Source organism: Perna viridis, chromosome 5 (assembly GCF_037379345.1).
Source record: "Perna viridis isolate PV_CMFRI_1.1 ecotype Kerala chromosome 5, ASM3737934v1, whole genome shotgun sequence".
Taxonomy (NCBI): Eukaryota; Metazoa; Mollusca; class Bivalvia; order Mytilida; family Mytilidae; genus Perna; species Perna viridis.
Window position 1 is genome coordinate 41,675,911 of NC_142449.1, and position 15,990 is coordinate 41,691,900.

The following is a 15,990-nucleotide window of genomic DNA, read 5'->3' on the forward strand; positions in this document are numbered from 1 at the left end:
TTAAAAAAACGTAAATACAAAATAACCACATGTAATTATAAAACCACAACAAGTAATATAAAATTGACAACACGTAAACAAATGTGTATCTCAGACAGTTTAGGCGTTCCATAACCTGTATTACATTTCTATTTGTTCGTCATTTGAATACTGTTGATCTATAAACGCATAAAAATACGGCTTCATATGGGTTTATAGCTTTTTAAATTTACTTTTGGGGCTTGCAGCGAAAAAAAGTTTTGAAAATATGATATTTCATATAAACTAATAGAAATCATAGTACTTATCACTAACTGAAAAGAAAAAAAATGGGATTAAGTTTTTGTCAGTCGGTATGTATGACTAAAAAAACATCAACTGCACCATGAAATTCGCAAATTACAGTTTAAGGAATTTTAAAATGGCTAAATGATATACCAAATTTGATTTATTGCCCGCTATAAAACAAGCATATGAATTCCTTAACTGAGATCACCGAGGGAGATTAAATATATAAAAAGGGGGGTCAATATATTGGAAGTAAATAAACGTCAATTTTTGAAAATTGTAAAATATGACACAAGTTAAAATTGTTAATTCACACCTACCGATTTTTATATCTTAATGAAAAATGCATGGTAAGATTATATAAATTTGCAGACAAAATATAATAAACTATTTTACGTATATTCTGTTATCTTTTATACTTTATCTGACTACCCCCTTGCTTGATACTAAATTCATAACTTAACCTAATTATCTAATCGGATATTGTACCCGACTGACGAGAGATATAGCAGCAGCTTGCTCGCAGAGAAAATGAAGCCGTTTTTGTTGCTGTGCGTCTTTATTTTCTTTGCCACAGTGCACGCGAGAGTTTCGTACAATGGGTATGTGTCTTGTTGAGTTAATTTTTATTATGAATTAGTATACAGTAATTGTTTATCTTTTGACGATTGAAACGTGTTTCTTACGGTTAGTGGACCAGTCATGCACTATTATTTGTAATGATCCTTACCAGAATGTTTTAGCGTTTTCTGATTTTTTTGACAAACTGCTTGTTTGTCCCTTCAATTTTTAATGATAATACAAGGCATTTTTCCCAAACTGTAGAAAAAAAGCTCAAATATAAACTAAAATAAGAACGTTTTATTTCAACGCAGGTACAAAATGTACGAGGTGATCCCAAAGACTCCAGAACAGTTGAGAATTCTGCAGGAAATGAGCTCTGAGTCTAGAGCCGACCAAGTCGATTTCTGGAAACCACCACGAGGCATCAACGTCCCAGTCCACATATCCGTTCCACCAAACAGTCAAGTTGTTGGTATATTCCGTCTGATGGGAATGAGTGTGAAAACTTTAATGGAAAACGTCCAGGAGTATATCAATACACAGAATCAAGTGGATCTGAAATTCAGACCACAGGGACAGGCTACACAGTTCGACTATGGACAATACCACAACTTGTCTGCCGTGAGTCTTTAGTTCAGTTTAAAACAAAGTTAAAATATGACTTCAATATTTACTGAAGTTCACATGAAATAAAAGAATGATATATCACAATTATCTAAAATATAGGCTAAAATGCACTTATGAAAATGACATTAAGTTAAAACCATGTCTGTAGTTTACCAAACACTAGCGTTTGAAAAGTTTTTGTTAATATTTGATTAATAATTGAAGTTTTCGAGTGTCTAATTTTGGCAATTGTATATTTTTATTGAGTTTTCTTTGACGATTATTAGAGTTCTTAATTCCAGATCATATAGTTTTATATCTGCATGACTGTTCGTTCTAAAAGTAACAGAGCAAACGTATGTCATTGTATAGTTTGTATAGTTATACAAATTGAATAGCGTGATAGACTCTTGAAAACCCATGCACTTGAATTTCTTTACATATTTTTTCTTGTCATTACAGATCAATGACTGGATAACAAACATAACTACAGTCTATGCAGATAAGACAAAAGTCATCGAAGTTGGCAAATCATTTGAAGGAAGAACCATTCGTTTGATTCAGGTATGGTAATACACTGTTTCATCTATTACGTACACAGTGAATCTTATCTAAACCGAACGGAGATAATCCTAAAACCTGCCCAAACCGAACCAGGAATAATCCGAAAACCTGTTTAGACCGATTCATGAAAAATCCAAAAACCTGTCTAAACCAGACACTTTTTTAAAAGTCCATTAGTACCCTTTAGCTGTATTTTAAAACTTTCTAAACCAAAAATCTAAATCTGTATAAACCGAACCAATTTTAAAGTCCTTTAAGGCTGTGATTAAACTCACATATATATTGACGTTCTACATTCAAGCATCTCGTTTAGTGCAATTTCAATAAAATAATATACTCGGTTGTAAATGTAAAGCATTAAAATTTGTGCCGAAGATTGATTAAAACTGTTGAACAAGATATACCTTACATATGAAATCCAAGTGATTATGGGAAAACTCTGTCTCAATTTTTAAATGTGTTATTCCACAACAACACACAAGTTTGCAGGCAATTGTTTATTCAGTAACTGCTATATATTCTACAACAGAACACAAGTTCGCACGCAATTGTTTATGCAGTGACTGCTGTATATTCCACAACAAAACACATATTTGCATGCAATTGATTATTCAGTAATCGCTGTATACTCAACAACAAAACACAAGTTCGCAGGCAATAGTTTATTCACTAACCGCTGTATATTCCACAACAAAACACAAGTTAGCAGGCGATTGTTTATTCAGTAACCGCTGTATATTTCACAACAAAACACAAGTTCGCAGGCAATTGTTTATTACCGCTGTATGTTACGTACACTTGTCTGCGCGATTGTACCTATAAATGTGCTCATTTTGATATTGCCATGACGGAAAGAAGTTGAAATGTAATTTTACTTGACAGATTGATACGGGTAAGGTACAACAAAAGAATGGTTTCTTTATAGAAGGTGGTATACATGCCAGAGAATGGATATCACCCGCCACCCTGATCTATATGACCGGCCAGGTAAATGTATATTTAGAACATATTGAAAACAATCGAAATCAGTGGAAGAGGACATTTAAAGAGATCTGAAGCCTGAAAGCATCCCCATGCTTAAGCCTTTTTTTTTTGACAATATAAATAGGAGGCATGGTCATTCATTAACAAGTTACACATAGGAAATGAAAGTATTTATAAAAGCGCAAACTCCAAACAAAACACAAAATAAAACACAAAACTATATAAAAAACCAAACAAAACCAACAAACAAACAAACAATTAAAATTAAGAAACAATATTAGTATCATATACTAATTTACAACATATGTATATTACAGATGTTGGATCTGTATGGCAAGGACGCTAAGATCACCGATATTGTAGATTCCTACACATGGTATATACTGCCAGTGTTCAATGTTGATGGTTATGAATACACATGGACCAAAGTAAGTTCGTTACACATGTATCATGTCGCAACTACTTATCATTTCGTATTTAATTTCAACTGTGAATGACAAACTTTGGGTCGAATAAGCACTGGGTAAAACATTGTATTTGTAAACCAGAATATGAAAAAACTCTTCACTTAACTCATTGACGAACGAAATGACCTTCCACTTCGTATCGTAAATTTTCCATTTATCTGTCAAAAATAAATAATGTGCAAATATACTTGTATTGGGAACAGCTGCAGCCTACCAGTTTCCTCGTCGTTCATTGAAAACCAATGGTGGCCTTGAGCAGACAACTTATATGCTGGTGGTGTTGTTGTCTTTTTGATATATTCACCATATCCATTCTCTTTATTTTTGTAATGTTTTCAGAACAGGATGTGGAGAAAAACTCGATCTAAGCATGGTCTGTGTTACGGAGTGGACCCAAATAGAAACTGGGACTATAAATGGTGTGGTATGTTTATTTCAGGCCATGATATTTAACTTTATAAACATGCTTTTCTTTTGTACATGTATTTCATCTTTTTTTTAAAACCTAAACAAAAACTGTTCAAGATACCGGTAATTAATCGTTAGGCAAACCGCGGATTTTTTTTTATTTCCCGGTTATTCTTTATACTATCCACTTCTCAAGTAATTTTTCTTTTGCTTTACAGAGAGTGGAGCTAGCAAGGAGGCATGTTCAGATACCTACTGTGGTCCTTCCGCATTTTCTGAGGTGGAAGTCAAGGCTGTCTCGGAATTTATTGAAAACCATAAAGACATTAAGGCATTTATAGATTTCCATAGTTACTCACAGTTATGGATGTCACCATGGGGATGGACACACGATAAACCTGTCGATTATGACACAGAGGTACATGTCTTTTATATGGAATAAACATAATCTCATCGGCTATTTCTTACACACCTTATAATCTAAATTTCTTTTAAACTTTGACCCTTTTCGTTCGCTGTCCTTTGAAATGTTCGAGTAGCTCAGTTCTTAGTGGACGAGGCAAGGCCGGATCCAGACACTTTGAAAAGGGGGTGCCAGCTAAGGTTTCTCTGAAAAATTTTCCCATGGAAAGGGGGTTCTAACCCTCTGCACCACTCTGGACCCGCCATTTGGAGTTACGTTTTCTATAACCGCTACTTTAGAACACAACACCAAAACATAATTTCAATGGAAAGTGGAAATTCGTCTCGTTTACAACATATTAAATTTATTCTGTTAATTCATAAGCAATATTTAAGAAAAAAGGTAAATTATAATAATTGTGGTTCTTGTAATAGTTCACTTGTTTCTTTTTAACGTAGGATAAAGGATCAGTAGCTGCAGTTGACGCCTTAAAGAAAGTTTATGGAACTGAGTACCAACATGGGAACATTGCAGATGTTATATGTAAGTCTTCTTATTCCTCGTCCTAAGGATATTACAATGCATAGAGACAATAGTAAATTAAATCGTCTAAATAACTTGAAATAAAACTACTTATTATGTATTGAATAAAATATCCATTCAGTGTATAAATCTGGTTATCTCCAGTTGGTGGATGTAATAGTCTTTGAGTGTATTTGTATTTCCAACTGAAGTTATTCTTCTATAATAAGTCTTGACATGTTTTCGTGGTAGACTTTCATTTTGTTTAGCTCAGAAATGTTTTTAAAACAACTTTCTTGCTTTGAAATATATTTTATGTTGCCACTCTGCTATCAAAAACTGGTTTAATATATATTTGCAGACATCGCTAGCGGAAGTAGTGCCGACTGGACTTATGGAGCGTGTAAAATCAAATATTCCTACGCGGTAGAACTGAGAGACACAGGGAGATATGGCTTCCTCCTACCAGCTGACCAAATTATTCCATCAGGAGTAGAAACACTGGAAGCCATGAAGTCCTTGTGTTCTTACGTTTTCCACAATTAAAGTGTATCAACAACATTAATTCTGTCTGTGATATTTGTTAAACGAATAAATTTGTTATTTACTAAAGTTTTGTGTTCATTTTCACTAACAAGGGTATTTGTGAACATGTATGGGTACAATATTGTATTAGATATTTGTTTGTACAAGCTTCACAGTTTGACGAAAAACACGAAAAAAAGGTTCATTTTCAATACTTTAAAATCTACTATAAAGTTTAGATGCAAACACTAATGTTTTACAATTTTTATTTTCTACGAGTCCCTAGCTGTATTTCCGTCATATTTGATTACATCATTTAAGGCATATAACTGATAGTTTATGTCGTAATATGAACTAAGTGCCGAGCAAGACAATATTCTGCGTTTTCTTTTATTTCTCCGCATTTGGAGTCCGCATATCATCTCCAGTGGTCATTATTCACGTGTTTACCTTGTTTCATCAAATACACAATAAAATAGATCTGCTGATTAACCATGATACTACATATATCAATATTGTTTGTTTTTGTAATCATGACTCGTGATTTGATAATCTTATCAAAATATTAGACTTATATAGAACTTATATAGAACCATTGTCGTGTCATATGACACGCTTTGGATGCTCATCTGTCATTTTCTTTTTTTTGTTTGTTTGTATTTCTAAGCATCTTTCACAAAAGTATCTCTGTACTTATTTCTATTAATTATGATCTAATCATTGATTTGGTTTAGAGACTAAATGTTACTACTTGCTATCAAACACCTAAGCAATGACGCAGTAGTCATATTCATCCTAGTCTTTTTTGTTCTTTGCATTTAAAATTCGATGTGCTTAAATTTTGTTCTCGAGGTTAATAGTAGTTTAACGACCGAATTAAATATATTGCACCATTTACTCGCATATCTGTTATTCAATGACGTAAACACAAATTCTTGTTCTAAACAGTAAGTACGAATGTTATTTTATGCTCGGTAAATTAAGTACACTGCACTAGAATTGAACACTAATGAGTGTCATTTAGTGAAGGTTTTCAAATAAGCAACTTTTAAATGAGTGGACTTCAAACCTCTCGTTAAGATACAGTAAAACATGTCATTTAATCCCTGAATAAACTGGAATCCCGTCTAAATCAGACACAAGTTCTTTCATTACAGTTTAAATATACTTTGATCCTGGATAAACAGAGCGCTGTGTATAAGCGGGATATTCTACAGCTCAGGGTTCGGGTTAGACAGGTTTTGATGGATTTTGATTAAACAATGTCGGTTTACACAGGTTAAGACGTGGATCAAAGGAATGCACATGTCGTATCTTCTGACTTTGGAAAAAAAATACGTTCCTGTAAATTACACGTAACACTTTAAATGTTTCGTTTAATATACGTTAAATCGCTCCGTTTAAATATAAAGGACTACAAGGTAGGGGAGGGGGCTGGGATTTTATGTTGAGTTAGACATTTTTTGCGCAAGCGCAAAAATAATCTTTTTTTTTTCCCACAGCAGCCAAAGCCTTAGCTCTCCCGGTAAATTTGCCACTACTAAAAAATTTTATTTGGAAATCTACATTGTTAAGTAATGTGGGAATATTGGATCATATTTTTTTCTGTCCATGGCTGAGTAAAAAAAATTACTCATATTTGGAAAACATAAAAAGTATAAAAATGGCCGAAGCCTTACAGAAAGTACCCAGATTAGTCTCCTCCGTGTTGATCTTGTCTGATGTTAAATGCATCTTAATTTATTTTCACGGCTTCAGTGCTGCAGGTTGTAGCACGGGGCTAACGTGTCAGTAAATACATCTCTTATAACAGAATTATTCCTGTAGTTCATCACACATAAGCAGGTTTGTTATATGCTCTATTACCAGTTATCATGCTCAATGGCTTCCTGAACAGAAAACTTGAAAGAACAGTTCGCAAACACAGTGGTCTGTTACTAACGAAACATGTAACTATTCAATGAACTAAGAACGTGTGAGGTAATTTATGCATCACTCGCCATAAGAACTATGCAAAATATAGGCAAAACAATACCGAAGCTAATGAGATAATTCAGAAACTTCAAGATCAAAGAACATGGCGTGAACGTATAAAGATCTACATACACAATGTAGCAAAACAAAATGTAACTAAAATACTAACAATATGAACTCCCTCACAAAACCGGGAGTGACGTAACGTGCTTCGGAAAATCAAGCATGCCCTGCTCTTCCAGCGGCACTGGTCACATTGAAAGTGATTATAAGCCGTTAAGCGTCTAGCTACAGCTCACCGACACAGTGTCAAGACAGTCACTAAGGGGTCCTATAAAAATCAACAAAAAGCATATTTTACTACAAGTAAATAGCCAATATCACACCTTGATAATTTGAAAGAAAATAAAACGTGATTTCAACCGTACGGACATGTCAGTTATTTGTGAAAACTACCGTCAAAGGTTTTTTATACAATGACTTTGAAGCAAAATTTTTTGCTCGATAGCTTGTTGTCTACAATGATGATAAATTAGTATCTGAAAGAAAACACTGCTATGAATAAACAGCTAAAACATTGCATTGATCATTAAAAAAATTCAAAAATCATCAAAATCAATATGTGAACTTCTGCCTGAATTTTACGCGGAATATACTAATCTGTTGCTTCTGTAAATCTCAACAGCTTGAATTCAGTACTTGTCTACTTGTACAACGCAGTGGTAACAGTTCTGTTGAAGAATGGACTTGATTTCTACAATATTGTTCTTTGTTGTTGTTGCTATTTTAGCAGATGGTAAGTTAAAAGTAGTTAAAACAACTTGTTTAATTCCGAAAAATTACTATTTTGTCTTTGTCTAAGTAGCAACAGCGACTAAATAATCTGAATAGGACGCTTACCCTACCAGTGCACCTGGTCCATGTTCCCAGTTTTTAGTGGAGTCCAGGTTGCTCTTTTACGTTTGTTTCTTTGTATGTGTTATTATTTTTGCTATTTAATGTTCTTTGTTGAGTGTCTATTTTTTTCCTGTCTAGGTATCATCCTTGGAATAAATTATTTTGGTTACCGCTGGAGTCTTGGCCCGCTTGATTACTGTTAAAAGTGGTGAAGAAATAATGTTTACTCTTTTTTCTCCCGAAGTCATATTCATCATTAGAAGGCAACCATTTGATTTTGAGGTAGCCTGGACAAATCTTAAAGGAAATATTTTGACCTTTTTTGAAAATAAAGAATTTGACCTTCAAGATGGTCCTTTCAATTCACTCCGATCCGAATATGTTTTTACATATATCAAAATGAATAATTTGGTTCTGTGTATTTAAAAAAAAAAATTTTTATCGTTAACATAATGAAAATAAAGATTTTGATGTGAAGAAATCCTCCATGCCAGTTATACAAAAACGTAACTACAGAACGGAATTGTATAAAGTAATTTTTTATTTAAGTTTTAGAGTGCAACAACCGCAGTGTTGTGTGTGATGGAGACAGCATGATTTTGGAATGTAGCAACAATACCACTTTGACCATAGAAGAAGCAAACTTTGGACGCGAAGAACCTGATGTGTGCATCACTGATAGACGAATCGAAAGCACGTGCAAATCATCGTTTGCTCTGAAAATCCTGAAAAGTCGATGCGACGGAAAACAGGCTTGTAATGCCATGGTTTCCGATTCAACATTTGGAACAAATTGCAATGCTGAAAAGCCCTACCTGGACGTGCGTTATTTTTGCAAAACTGGTATGCTTTTTGAATAAGAAACGCTAATCTTTATCTGTAAGGACTCAACGCGGAAACAAATGTTGATATAGGGGATCACAAAAATCTTATATAGGAGTAAATATATATTTCGCATGAATTGTATAAAAAAACAAGAATAATGTAATGAAAAAGGAGTGTATGTCAAGAGGAAATATCAAGAAGGACAAATACAGAGGTTTGTTGTTGTTTTTTCTTGTTTTGTAAATACCCGCTCGAGTATAATGCTTTGAATTAAAATCTTAATCCTATGCACATAACACATGTATCTGCTACATTTCAGATATACTTCCGAGTACACCGAGAGATGTTACTATCGATAAGACTACACCAAACAGTATCGTGATAACTTCAGAAGCCTTTAATTGGCCGGCAACAGAACAAATCAACTCTTTACGACCGATAGAGAGCTCTAAATCTCTATCTACTGAAAGTGACCTGTCTTCTTCGATACCAGTAGAGGGGACAACCAGCACGAAGAGGACTGTAAACATTTCACGACAGACACCACCTCCACATTCGACTAGCACAACCTCAGATATTACGACGGACATAACAAAGAAAGAGGGACTGTCTATTTCTACGCGTTCACGTGACCTTTTATATGATGCGTCGTACAAAGTATGCACGTGCGCCTGTAATATCCATAAAGTATTGAACAATCATGATCTCCTACAGAGCGTACCGACCAATACCATCAAGGATAAAATTGTTATCAACAAGGAAGCACTGTCGTCAACTAAGAGGAAATTGACATCTGCTACCGACAAAAGAATGTCGGCTGCTGTTGTCGGTTATGTAGCGATACTTGCCATTGTGGTTATCATACTTATCATTCTAGTTTCCGATATTGCGACCTATCTCATTGGACCAAGAAAAGTTATGAAAAAAGCTGAATGATTAACAATCAACCAATCTGCTGACTAACAAGAGTAAATTCGACTCTTGTACTTCCGTCACTCTTTTATGAATTGTTCCCTATTGCAGTCATGTTACATTTAAAAACATTTATTTTAAGGGAAAATCAGAAATGCACCACAATAAACATATAGATGCAACCGTACATTATCGCCAAAGAAACTCTGACGTGAAAATCCGTGACAATATTTGTTTAGTTCATATTTAATTATAAAAGTAAAAATGTATTATTTAGTATAAATGATTTCGTTCTATTTTTCAAGCCAGTTGTAGCCTGTTACGGCTATCGATTACTTCAACGATGTTCCGAACGTCAAGTTTGTTTATTGCTGTCAGCAATTCCAGTGACCTACAAAAACAAAACAAAACCAGAAGATTTTTATTTGTTAACAGCGAGAACACGTTTGTACTGAAATCATTAATCCCTGAACTATCTGATGAAAACCTAGCTATGATCTAAATGGTTTTAAAAAAAATGAGAGTTTTCTATTTTAGGTCTAAATATGAGATTGAAATCTTGTTTTGTTGTAACTTCTCTTTCAGTAGAATTATTAATTTAAGTTCAGTATATTTAAAGATATTTTTTAAAGTTTTTATACTAGTGTTTTATATAGAAGACATACCTTAAATTATCCAAGACCATGTTTTCTTTGCAAATGATCTGTTTTATGGATGATAGAGTGTCCCGGATGGTCTTGGTTACACATAACTTAACATCCTGAACCAGAACCATTTGCAGCTAGAAAAATAGAATTATAAAAATAATATATATTCCTTGAGTTTGGAATTGACAAATGGATGAAGTCAGCATTGCTTTGAATTAGCACACATATAGATATTATACACCTTTTTGAAACATGTAAAATATTAATGAAAAAAGTATCTTTATTTTTTTTCATACAATCTATTTTACTTTTTAAAATTCTTAACATTGATATCCGACCATTGGATAAATACAGGACGCCATTTCCAGACTCCTCGATATCGTATATAATTTAAGCGGGGATTTCCTATGTTGGTAATGCGATGCTTAAATTTGGGAATTCATGGTTTTGCTGTAAAAATTACCTCTTTTAAAGATTGCTTCATCGCCTTTTCTTCATTCTGAATCTTCTCATATTCAGCGTTGATTTTTGTTGCTTTTTTCTGTTTCTTTCTCAATGCATTTTCTAATTTCTGTATAGTTTTATTACGGCGGTCCTGATCCACCTCACTCAAACATTTGGTCAAATGAGACTGGGAAGTCAGTGCTGTTTGTAGACAAACTTCATATTCCTTTACTTTTTCCATGATTTTCCATTGTCGCTTAAGAAAAAGACAAAGCAAAATAACAATCGAATGCAGACACGTGCACGTCAATGGTCAGCATAATTTGACAGAATGGTTGAAATTCTAGGATGAACTTACAGCACGATTAATGTTCATATTATCATAAATCATATGTATATTTTTTAAGAACAAACCCCACAAACTTCAAGTTCAACTTCCTACGTCGTAACACTTAAAAACAAGAACCAAACGCAATGCCTCGTTTCTTTAAAGTTTACGTGTAAGGTGTCACACAAAAGCATCAGACAGAAACAAACAAACAAAAAACAACAACAAAAAAGTAGAGGCCCAATAGTGCCTGAATCGCTCGTCTGGTAATAAATAGTGCACCGGTAGGGTAATAATATCTTGTTTGACTGTTCACTTAAGTATAGCTGTCTTTGTAAGAATCATGCAAAATCTGAAAAATGTGATGCCCCCCCCCCCTAAAAAGAAAGGCCACATATTTTTTTATTTTTGTAATTAAGTTGTTTTATGTGTCTATACTATGAAATGTGTAATTATTAATTAAAATCTGCCTGCTCTTAGGAGATAATAAACATTGAAAATCCTATAGATTCAATTCTAGTTATATTCGTTAATTTTGAAATCCACAGTGCATTCTATATAAATTTTATCTCTTAATAACACAGGGTTGTAAGAGAAACTGAATTTTAGTTTATGTTTACTATGGCAATTCAAAAAAAAATATCAAAAATAAAAATATGTAGGCTTTTTACCCATGAATCACATTTTGCATGATTCTTAGCTGGAGTTCTATTTAAAAAGTTTAAATGCTACACGCTAAACGTAAGTGTGGTAATGATGCTTCAATGAAACGAAGTAACATTTTTAGGACATCAGTCACTATGAAACTATATACTTTTTGTTTTTCCTGATATTTGCTGAAGACCTTCTTGTATTGCTTCATTTGTTCAGTCAATGCATCTCTTATCATTCCATATCTTTCAATGGTCTCATTATCAAAACTGAAAAGTTAAGCTGATTTATTAATTAAATATTAAAGTTTAATGTACAGTGTCGGATATTTTAGGCATCTAAGGATGAAAACACTTGATTAATCGAACATCAACTGTTATCTTTTTTTAGATTCAGATTCAGATTCAGGATTTGTATTGATTGAGTTACATGACACATAATATTGATGTAACACGTAAAATAAAAACAGCATACTTTCATGTGACTCTTTATCATATCTGCACCTGGTTCATGCTCCCAGTTTTTAGTGGAGTCCGGGGTGCTCATTTACTTTTGTTGCATTGTATATATTATTTTAGTTACTTTATGTTCTTTATGTTTTCCATGTCTGTTATTTGTCCCTGAATAGCGTTCTTTTGATTACTGATGGAACCAAGGTTCCCTTGATTACTCCTTCACTTTGTGGGCAGCAGTTTTGAAATTTGCAAAAAAAAAAAAAAAAAAAAAACAACAACAACAACAACAAAAACAACAAAAAAATAAAACAAAAAACAACAAAAACAACAACAAAAACAAAAACAAAAACAAGAACAAGAACAAGAACAAAACAAAACAAAACAAAAAAACTTACGTATGTTCCGGCCATTTTGATTTTTGTTTTGATGACCTTGCAGTAGCCATTTTGGTGATTCTATTCCAGATCCTAGAGGTTATAGATTGTTTGGCCTCAAGTAGAGTATTTACATCTTCTGTTGAGATGGCATTAGATAGTGCTTGTCTTACCAATAAGACTAACTTATCTATACCGTTGGGATCTAAAAAGGCGAAATGAAATGATTGGAAATAAGTACATTGTATATGTATACATATGCATGCAATGACCAACATCCTTATTACTGTGTATTTTAAGTATGGGAGAAAAGATTTATAATTTACCGTTGAAATTTATTGGACATCCCTGACAGAGAAATCGGAATATGGATGATTTTCAACAGTTCATTACCAGAAAGAACTAATCATGATACCAAAGAACAAATAGTACAGTGTCGCATTCAGAGGGGTGGAACCCCCTTTCATGGATATTTGGCTGATTCAGTTCAAAATTCTTATAAATTTTCGAGACCGCCCTTGGTAGTCATCTTTTTTTGATTGAGACCACTAAAAATTTAAAGAAAACAGAGAGAGAGGGCGTTGAAAAAAAAACAAAACAAAAAACGGCACAATATCTCATGAATAAAACAAAAAACAAAATCAAAAGGCCAGTAGTAACACTTACCACGGAATTGTGGCAGATTTAGCAATGTAGTTATATTCTTTTGTATTTCTTTAGTCTGTGTAACATTTAAACATTCAGTGTGTTGTCCGCAACCAAACACATGTTCAAAAGATGAACATACACCATACACAACGTCAAGGCTAGAATATAAGACAGAAATGGAAAAAGTATGAAATACATATCGTAAGAATTTCGGTTTGAAAATGAGTGTGTTTTGAGAAACTGTAATGTTATAAAAACAAAACAAAACAAATCAAGACAAAACAAACAAAACAAATAAATATGACCAACAAACTAACAAAAAAATAAAAAATCGAAAACAAAATGGTTTAGCATCGTTTATCGTTAATAACCTGTGACTAGTAAATCGCTTTTTTAACGTACATACTATAAGACCGAGCTCACCTTCTGTTCGTAAAAGCATGTAAACGGTCAATATCTGGTAAATATATTGGTTCCATCTTTTATACTAAAAATAAGCGATCGACAGAAAAAATGCACCGTCGTTCACGTTGTCGTTGTGAGGGAAAGGAGGAAGTAAGGGGTCACGGGACGTAGAACGTCACAAGGAAGTCATGATACAGTGACGTTACTTTGAGAATGAATGGGGGCATCGAAAACGTTCACAATCAATATAAATAAATCTTAATGTTCTTTCCTGAATGTATTCGATCTTTTTCGTGCTGGCCTCGCCATACAAGTGGACAGTAATTAAAATTTAATGAAGTAAAAGAATGGTATATTGTCAATATTCCAAGCTTATTCAGATGAGCTCCAATCCCTTTCAGAACATTTAGATGTTGAGACGCTTTTTGACACATGAGATATGAAATTTAAATAAAAATCAAAAGTCATCACCAACAGCTTTTAAATTACTTCTACATCACATTTAATAACATTACAATCTAGATCAAATGATATGTTTTCATCGAAAGTCTTTTTGCCGATAGCTATTGCTTGGAACTTATCTGTATTAACTTGCATTTCCTTGTCACAGAAACATTTAATAAGTACTTTGCTTTCATTTTCAAGAGTATTTACAAGGCTTTCTACGGTTTAAACAGCATATATATAAGGTATTGTCATCTGCATAATTGCACAACTTGGTATTATCAATATGGTTAAAAATGACATTAATGAAAACGATAAACAGGAACGGACCAAGAATTGATTCGTGAGGTACACCTTTATACAGTGATAAAAAAGTGCTATGAACAGACCCAATTTTTACACATTGTTTCTTATTAATTAAATACCTATCAAAAAGAGATATGACACTATCAGAAAGACCACATGATTTAATTTTAAGTAAAGATTACGTATTAAAATCGAAAGCCTTCGATAAGTCCATTAAAATAGTGACAGGTCTAAAGATACCTTTTGTAAGTATTCTTTTTATGTACTGGTACAACTTGTGCAACCTTAAACTGATCTTGAAGTACATTATATATTTATATATTCATCATATTTACAATTGGTTGAATAACAACTTGCTTAGCCAATTTCTTTGGTGACACTTGATCAAAACAAGTGGCTTTTTTAATACCTTGTTTATATATTCGCTATTCTACAAAATTAGTATCTATATGTTTAAAACAAAAATCATCAATATTCTTTTTTTTTTGTTTTGTTTTGTTTTGTTTTTTGGTTTTTTTTTTACAAATTTCATCTATTTTCAAACTACTCGGGTGGTTTTCATCCATTTTCCAATATCCGTTGCCACATTTATAAAAAAAAGTTGTTAGATATATCAGTTATTTCAGATTTATCTGACAATGTCAGTTTGGAAATGACAGCCTTTGTTGGTACGGAAAAGGCTTTATTGTAGGTAAAAGTCCTTACTTTTTGGACCATCCATACACCTCTGCAAAACATACTTCCTAATGGACCCTCTTTTAATCTTGGTTACACAGTGTCAGTGTTTTTTTTAATATCAATTCAAAGTTTTATTGTCTCCATATTTTTTTTTGAATTATTACGGTACATTCTTATTTTGTACACCTTTTTTAACTTGCTGTTCATAAACAGATTGTTTGAAGTCGTCTGTTTCTTACACCAGCAATGTTAGAGGCTATTTGACTATAAGCTATGTTCTGAATGGTGCCAGTTGGAGTATGGACACTGGCGTAGCTATGTTCTGTGTGCTGTGCACGCAGAACCTAGAGAAGGCACGTAAAGCTTACGGCAGGGGGTTTGGGGGACGCCTAAAGCCCCCCACGGGTCCAGGGCAGCGCCCTGCAAGGAGGTCCAAAGGGGGGAGGCGAAGCCCCCCGTAATCTCCGTGGATTTAGGATTTACTACAACCATTTTTAAAGGTGAAAATATCATATTTTGGTATAAAAAGTTGGATGCAATGATTCAATTTAATTTTTTGACTTTTTATCAAAAATATATCAAAATGTAAATTCCTTCTTTGAGTCTCTCAAATCTACAAAGTGCTGGGCAGATCGTTCATTTTAAGAAGGTGAGTCAAGACGCTCGTGTCTTTTGATATAGTTATGAATGTT

At 33.4% G+C, this 15,990-nt stretch overlaps 3 protein-coding genes across 3 annotated transcripts; 2 read left to right on the top strand and 1 right to left on the bottom strand.

Annotated features, from left to right (window-relative positions):
• The first annotated feature begins 714 nt into the window (after positions 1 to 714).
• LOC148617759 (carboxypeptidase B-like) lies at positions 715 to 5,397 on the top strand. Its single transcript, XM_088585304.1, has 9 exons — positions 715 to 869; positions 1,143 to 1,452; positions 1,900 to 2,001; positions 2,884 to 2,988; positions 3,303 to 3,413; positions 3,792 to 3,876; positions 4,079 to 4,278; positions 4,722 to 4,806; positions 5,147 to 5,397. The coding sequence occupies exons 1-9, from the start codon at positions 799 to 801 to the stop codon at positions 5,329 to 5,331; spliced, it is 1,254 nt and encodes a 417-aa protein (XP_088441430.1). The 5' UTR covers positions 715 to 798; the 3' UTR covers positions 5,332 to 5,397.
• Positions 5,398 to 6,091: 694 nt separating this feature from the next.
• Positions 6,092 to 10,153, top strand: LOC148617760 (uncharacterized). Its single transcript, XM_088585305.1, has 4 exons — positions 6,092 to 6,257; positions 7,970 to 8,080; positions 8,731 to 9,024; positions 9,326 to 10,153. The coding sequence occupies exons 2-4, from the start codon at positions 8,026 to 8,028 to the stop codon at positions 9,940 to 9,942; spliced, it is 966 nt and encodes a 321-aa protein (XP_088441431.1). The 5' UTR covers positions 6,092 to 6,257; positions 7,970 to 8,025; the 3' UTR covers positions 9,943 to 10,153.
• Positions 10,143 to 14,008, bottom strand: LOC148617761 (uncharacterized). Its single transcript, XM_088585307.1, has 7 exons — positions 13,889 to 14,008; positions 13,484 to 13,623; positions 12,839 to 13,022; positions 12,152 to 12,257; positions 11,029 to 11,265; positions 10,584 to 10,699; positions 10,143 to 10,309 (listed from the first exon to the last, which is right to left on the bottom strand). The coding sequence occupies exons 1-7, from the start codon at positions 13,942 to 13,944 to the stop codon at positions 10,219 to 10,221; spliced, it is 930 nt and encodes a 309-aa protein (XP_088441433.1). The 5' UTR covers positions 13,945 to 14,008; the 3' UTR covers positions 10,143 to 10,218.
• Between the last annotated feature and the right edge of the window lie 1,982 nt (positions 14,009 to 15,990).